The 7,462-nt window shown below is 32.1% G+C and overlaps 2 protein-coding genes across 2 annotated transcripts; one reads left to right on the forward strand and one right to left on the reverse strand.

Annotated features, from left to right (window-relative positions):
* LOC112802469 (transcription factor MYB3) lies at positions 1-1,660 on the forward strand. The gene is made up of 3 exons (XM_025845706.2): positions 1-240; positions 387-516; positions 1,200-1,660. The coding sequence occupies exons 1-3, from the start codon at positions 93-95 to the stop codon at positions 1,519-1,521; spliced, it is 600 nt and encodes a 199-aa protein (XP_025701491.1). The 5' UTR covers positions 1-92; the 3' UTR covers positions 1,522-1,660.
* A 946-nt stretch (positions 1,661-2,606) lies between these two features.
* LOC112802477 (probable glycosyltransferase At5g25310) lies at positions 2,607-7,159 on the reverse strand. Its single transcript, XM_025845718.3, has 5 exons — positions 6,909-7,159; positions 5,632-6,352; positions 5,424-5,554; positions 4,039-4,387; positions 2,607-3,669 (listed from the first exon to the last, which is right to left on the reverse strand). Exons 2-5 carry the CDS (start codon positions 6,067-6,069, stop codon positions 2,980-2,982), a joined length of 1,608 nt encoding a protein of 535 aa, XP_025701503.1. The 5' UTR covers positions 6,070-6,352; positions 6,909-7,159; the 3' UTR covers positions 2,607-2,979.
* Between the last annotated feature and the right edge of the window lie 303 nt (positions 7,160-7,462).

Consider the following 7,462-nt stretch of genomic DNA (forward strand, 5'->3'; position numbering starts at 1 on the left):
TCTTTGATATAATGTCATAACCAAACACAAATATTTATTAAACCTTTGTACTCTTAAAACACCAAAGGAAAAGCCTTAGTCGTCACACACTAATGGCTCCAAAGAATAATAAAAAGTCAACTAAGATATCATCAGTGATGATGAATAGAGGGGCATGGACCCCGGAAGAAGATGATAAACTAGCTCGGTTCATTGAAATTCATGGTGCAAAGAGGTGGAAGACTCTTGCAGTCAAATCAGGTCATCAATATATATATAGTAGAGACTAGAGACATGTTTTGTTTTGTTCTGTTTTGGATCCAACTCAATTTTATTTACAAGCAAAATAAACAAAATTATAATTGTTCTTAACATGTGTTACAATATATTATTGTATGCTCTGGCAGGTCTAAAAAGATGTGGAAAAAGTTGCAGGCTGAGATGGTTAAACTATCTTAGACCCAATATCAAGAGGGGAAACATAACAATTGAAGAAGAAGACTTGATTCTTAGGCTTCACAAACTTCTAGGAAACAGGTTTGTTAATATATACACAATTGTAATAAGAAATTTTAGAAGATATTATATGAAAAGAAGAAAAAAAAACGAAAGAAAGGGAAATGTAGGTGCTGAGTACGAAATATTTATTTCTTTTGTATATTATAGAGACCTGTGTCTTTTATCAAATCATTGAATTTGAAAAAAAAAAAAACAAAACAAAACAAAAAGTTGACCTAATTATGGACTATAATTAAAGAATCATTTGCAATTTAAGGAAACAATTGAAAATATCATTGGCACTTTTAGAAAATATACAAAAAATATTGAAATTGTCACTAAAACTTTAAAAAAATGCAGAAATTTTTACTAACAATGTAAAAAAAAAAAAAAAACACACTAAAAGTAAAAGCACTAAAAGTATTGAAATTACTATTCACGTTCACGGTACATTATATTTAGACAAAAAAAATTTCAAACTCGGTCATTTAAATAAAACACACATCTCTATTCAAAAAAAGATAAGAATACTTCAATAAGCATACTTCACAATTGATGTTGAAGGTATTTTTTTTCCCTTTTTTGCGCATGTCATAAATCCAAATATCTAACACTCATTTTATCTCTCACTTTAACCTAAGATTTTAATGTAACTTCTTTTAGCAAAATTTTCTAAATTCATTAATAGTTTTTTACAGTCTACTTCTCCTTTGTGTGTGTAGATGGTCTCTGATAGCTGGGAGGCTTCCAGGGCGAACAGATAATGAAATAAAGAACCATTGGAATTCTCATTTGTGCAAAAAAGTCCATCCCAATGCAGGGGAACCATCAACTTCAACAGCAAAAGAAAGTGGTGCCACACTCAATAATAACCCTAATAATATGGAGGACAGTGAAATAATGTTAGAGCATAATGGAGCCATTAATAATGGGAGTGACGAAAATTTAGATATTAGCTTCGATGTGAACGAATTTTTTAATTTCTCTACTGAAGGATCCTTTGGTTTTGATTGGGTAAACAAGTACTTAGAAGTTAGAATTTGACGAGTCATGAGAATACAAAAATGAAAAAAAGAAATGACATGAAATTGAAATAAATTATTTTGAATTTCAGCTAGTAGTAATGAAATGTGTAAGAATTAATGATTGGTCTTATATGCAATAAAATTGCTATATTATCCAATGTTTGTTGATATTTGAAAGTAAAAACTAATCTCACAACTCTGGTCTATTTTCGTTAAACATAATGCGACTTACAGAGAAAAAAAAAGGAACAATTGATTCTTAACATTATTATTTTGAGACAATACGAATCATTTGTGAAAATCCATCAAATAATAACGAAAATTAGTTTCGTGAGCAATTTATTTATAATTTATGAAAATTTAAATTTCACAAAGTTCTTTTCATCAATAAGACCAACAACTATTATCACTACTTTTTTCATTCTGATCATTATAACTGCTAATTCTACTACTTCTATTATATAACTATATGTTATTATTATCGTCATCTCCTCTACTACAATGAATATCAACACTAATACCAACAACATCAACATCAAAATTTTTTTATTTAATTTCTTGTGCAATATTATTTTTCACAATTTTTTTATCTAATTACTTTTTTTCTTGTGACATTATATTTCTGGTAATGATCCTTATCTACTTGATCACCATTGCTGAAGAGATTATTTTAAAAATGAAGAATAATAGAAACATTAAGACTAACTTGTAGGCTTGTAGCTATGAAAGATAAGTTTTGGTAGATAAAACTACACACTCTAAAATACTATCAAAAATTCCTAAATTACCCACTCTAACCTAATCTAACAACTCTCAAACTCTAACTTTATATCATTCCCAATCTTTCAATTCATTTTTCCAAACCTTTTCCTTCCACGTCCATTCTGTTTCCACATAAAATGTTAATAGGCAAGTTTTGTGGTTGTAAAATTAACTGCATTTCGTCCCATGAGGCTGCTAGAATGATTCAGTGACCTTTTAAGATGGCAACAAAAAAATCCTTCGTTCAATTTGCCATTAAAATAAGATTTCCTATCAATTTTTGCTGATTCGAATAGTGTGACAATGGGTGTAAATAGGGAAGACGACAAATAGATTCGAATCTGTAGAAAACAATATCCATTTCAACCCCTCCTTTCCTCCTTTTGTGTTTCGTTTATAAGAAATTAAGAACTAATATTATACATTGAAATCTAAATCAAGAAAAAGTAACTAGGAAATAAAACAAAAAAATTCTCCCTCTATAGTTTTTGTACAAAATAAACAATATAGTTCACGGTTAATGGGCTTGGAAATAAAGGCCACAACTCATTCCAAAGATGATAACCATTCTCCAGACATCATCTCCAGATAATAACAATCAAAATTCTTATGCATGATGCCAATCCATCAAGAATACTTTTCATTCCATCCAGTATCTCACCGAAACAGAACTCAGGCATTCAAATTCAATATAAATAGATACCAAAAACGATTTTTACATCTGTGGACTTTGAATCTGGTTCAGCTTGTTGTACCATATTGAATGCAAGATCATGTGAAACAAGTCATATCTTATCGGCCTTGCGTTCCAAAGGAAATGCTTCTGTACCATCTTCACATTATTTTGCATTGTAATATATTTTCTCATAGGAATGGATAATAGAATTTCCTTCAGCTTAGGAATATCTTTCTCAGCCACGACCAAGGAAAAAGCACTCCAGTCCAGAACTTCACTAAAAGGAAGAACAAAGTTATCTGCTATGATCACAGGAACACACTCGTAATATATGGCTTCGACGATTCTAGGGCTGTTGACTTCAAACCCCATCGGACATATACAATATTTACTCGATTTCATGTGTTGGATATATGTCATCCGTTGGGAAACTTTCAGAGGTAAACGCTTGTAGATTTTCATGTCTGCGTCATTTCCACCACCCCAATACTTGAGAAGCGTGGGACGCACTCTACCGTGCATGCTTCCAGCAAAGAAGGCAAGGATGGGACGTAGCGATACTCTATTTCCCCCAAGATGTCTAAGAGGTCTTCTTGGTGCCCTTATGGTGGTTTCCGGTAGTGAAACATCTCTTCCTGCTACAAACACTCCTTCAGACGGATCAGCATTACATAAAGCTTTGATGGTGTTTCTGGCTAATTCCTCATGGCCAGTCACTGTGTAAGGACCCTACAAAGATGAGAAAATGATGATGAATTCTATGCATACATGCAATTGTTCATACTTTTGAGGTGCAAATTAAAAAAGGACACTGTATACTTTGCTAATCTCTCATAACATTTCCATACTATTTATGCTAAAACAATTATTTTTATTCTTTCATATAATAGATCTAAAACATGCAGATGCAGAAAAAAATATCATTTAAAAAGTTGTGATACTCACTAAGTATTGTCAATCTTAGGAAAATCAAATTCTTAGGTGTATAAAACCACTCAGTTGCCTCCACCAAAAAAATCAAACTTCATATGAAGAGCTCACTCTTGACACATTATCAGAATCAACTAATTCTACAGAAACAAGATACATGGTCCATACCCAATCATGGCAAGCAACAAGAAAATGGTCCGACCCAAGTGTGCGGTTCCAGAAAGGATACTTTGCAGCAATCTTGTTCACATAGTCCCTAAGAAAGAGCGATAATGGTTTCAAGTTATGTGACCCAGGCACATAGAGTGCTAATTCCATTTGGCGTGCACTGTATGGAAGATAAAATAAGTGAGCCTTCTCAGGATCCTTGCTGACAAATTGCTTATTTCCCTCCATTAACTTCATAAACCATCCTTCAGAAGCATAGATTCCCTTAAGGAAAGGTGTATGAAAAATGGGCCTTGCTCCATCCCGATATATATAAACTTTGAGTATCGTTTCCATCAGTTCATAGCTCCTAAAATTGAGGCACAATACTGATTCAAGATGGTTTTTAACATAACTGACAATTCTCTTCATATATCCAAGGTACAGCATAATCCAAAAACATAAACAGCAACCAATAACAAAGTTTTGCATCATATTCATACTGAGAAATGTTCCGAATTGGTAATTATGACCTAAAAGCATTGGGGAAGATGAAAAGCTTATTTATGGGGTACTAAAACAATGTAGCTGAATGTGCATGATGGCATCAGAGTTTAATGAAATACACAGATAGCTCAAAAAATCTTGAAACTCTATCATGTTATGATGATGTTTCGTACAATAAAATAGAAGTAAAGACCTAGATCACATCATTCAAATGCCAATATTCATTCTTAAAAACTGGAAAGCTTAGTGAGGATGACTATAGAAAAACAATGGAGTAACTGGGTCCAACAAATTACAGCTGCATTAAAAGATATATTTAAATTCCAGATAGTCAAATTTGAATGTTTAATGGATAAACAGGTTGACCACAGTCAATAATGTGACTGACATAAAATATTAAACTTCCTTTTTTTTTTCTGAATGATATCTTTTCATTTTATTTAGAACTGTAAGTCTAAATTTAGGCAGAGTGGTTCTTTGGAAAGGTAGTAGACCAAGTGATAATGGAAGCACTGGTTCTTTATTCTTCAGATTCTTTGATGAATCTATACTTTGTTTTCTTGGTTTGATTGAATGTTGAGGAGTTTTAAAGAGCACAAATAAAGAGGCTTACACAACATAAAACAGGGGGATTGGTCACAAGTGGAATATATTCTCAAAAGGTTTGACATAAGGAAATCAATGTGCAGTGATAGAAGCTTATTATGCAAAACTTGACACGTTTATGCATGTGACCAACAAATGTAAACTCTTTCACAGTTTTACTCCTAAAGGAAAGTATAAAATAAAATGCTTCAATTCAGTATCATGAATATTAATAAGTATTAACAAAAAACCAATCCTTCTTGCAAGATGAATACGTATGCACCCAAAAATAAAAACAAATAAATTCAAGGTACCTTTTGAAAACAGAAATGTTCCTAAATAAAGAAGCATAGAGATCAGGATCTTCATTAACCAAAGGGGCATTATCAATCTCTTTCTTTGCATACACAAGGGCCTCATGAGGTGGCAACAACTGTATGTGTCTCTGAGAAATATATATGAATCAAATTATTGGTTTCTTTATAGAAAAGGTGGTAGGTTCAAGATCTCACCAATTTCTACCTGCTTATAAGAAGGAACACCAAGAGGTGGTGAAAATCTTGTATGTTTTGTTGCATCAGCAAGCTTTTCCTCCCTTTTACTCCTAGAGATTGAACTATTCAGGCGGGTTTCTGCTCTCTCTGACTCAAATGAGACTGATTGGACTACTTCATTTGACGAATTAAGTAAAATAACAGAGTAAGGAAGGCTGAGGCGAACCTGCTGAAGTATTGCCTCTTTGGTGGTGCTGCTATTCAAGGATGGGTGTGATGAATCATTTTCATAAGGAGACTGGTCATTTAGTAAATACCTATGTACAAGAATCTGAAACAAAATACTAGATACAGTCAAAACAGCCGCCAGAAGAAACAATCTTCGCCAGTCGATTTTGTGGCCAAAGAAACGCCATGATAACTCCCTCATCAGGATAAAAGCAGATTGCCGGAGGGCCCTTTTCATCTCATTATACAAGATATCAGAACCGAACCATTCAAATATCCAAACAAATGCCACAGATCATAAAAGCTAAGCATGCCATTTCATACATCTCTGTAATCCTAAATGACACAAAGACACTCTAGAGCTCGACCCAGCCAAAATCCTACACTTATTTCAAGCAAAGTCTTCAAATTTCCCAATCTCAAAACTGAACTATTTTGGGGGGTAAAAAATAAAAAGAGAGACTTCAATATGAGAAAGAATAATATCCAACTTATTAAGTGCAATCCAGTCCGCAGATAATCTGCACAAAGATTCAAACAATAACCATGTAACCATCAAAAACTACAACAGGGTGAAAATTCAAGTACTATGTACTAGCAAGATTACATTATGTAACACTAACAAGTTTCACCATTGCTTGTTATATTATCGACAAGTTCATCTCTAACACCATATCGCTATATACTAACAATGCTGTCATACATTAACTTGGCTACTTATATGATATATCACATGCTATCATGATCCAATTCCAAAACAGGCATTATGATATATAATTATAATATAATTGATAGTTTGATACCTATAAATCTACTACACGGGAAGGGAAGGGAAAAGAAAAATTCGCTAAAAATTGAAACAAGTTCCTCTAAGCTTAAGAAATATTTCTCAGAAGCTGATTCATGAACTTATATATTTTCCCTAAGCCATGCACACTGCAAAAGCAGAATCATATGAATCTGAATACAGAACCATGTAGCGCAAAAGAAAAATAAACCTAAATCAAACTAAATTAAAGGTATATTTAATATTATTAATTAACCATGATTATGAGGATTGAAGCTTAATGAGGGTACCTGGTTGAAACGGTGGATCGGAATCTGAGGCAGTAAACAAAGAGAGGTAAGGTGCCACCTCAGTTTCAGACCGGGCACGAGCTGTTGCTGTCTCTCACGGCGCCAATTGCCAAACTCAGAACAGCGCAGCAATATGAACAACAACAACTTCTTTTTCCTTTTTCCAAATTTTTTTCTTCTCAATCATCTGTTTTTGACTTTTTATTTTCCTATAAATATTAATAAATAAATGTGTTCCTATTTTTGTGTGCTAGTTAGAATTGGTTTTTTTAGCTAAAAAAGTACCCTTTTCTTATATAGAAAATTTTACCTTTTCCTCCTGACAAATGTTAAAATAATATTTTCTTTTTTTATTTGTAAAATATATAATTTTTCTATAATTTTTAAAAATTTTATTTTTAATTTATTTTTAATTTTTTTATTAATTAATATTAATTTTATCTATTTTTTAAACAAAAATAAATTATTTATTACAAAAATATTTTTTAACAAAAATTTTAATTTTTTGTCATTAAATTTTACTTATTAAAATATTCTTTAATAAATTATTTTTT

This window comes from Arachis hypogaea, chromosome 1 (assembly GCF_003086295.3).
Source record: "Arachis hypogaea cultivar Tifrunner chromosome 1, arahy.Tifrunner.gnm2.J5K5, whole genome shotgun sequence".
Taxonomy (NCBI): domain Eukaryota; kingdom Viridiplantae; phylum Streptophyta; class Magnoliopsida; order Fabales; family Fabaceae; genus Arachis; species Arachis hypogaea.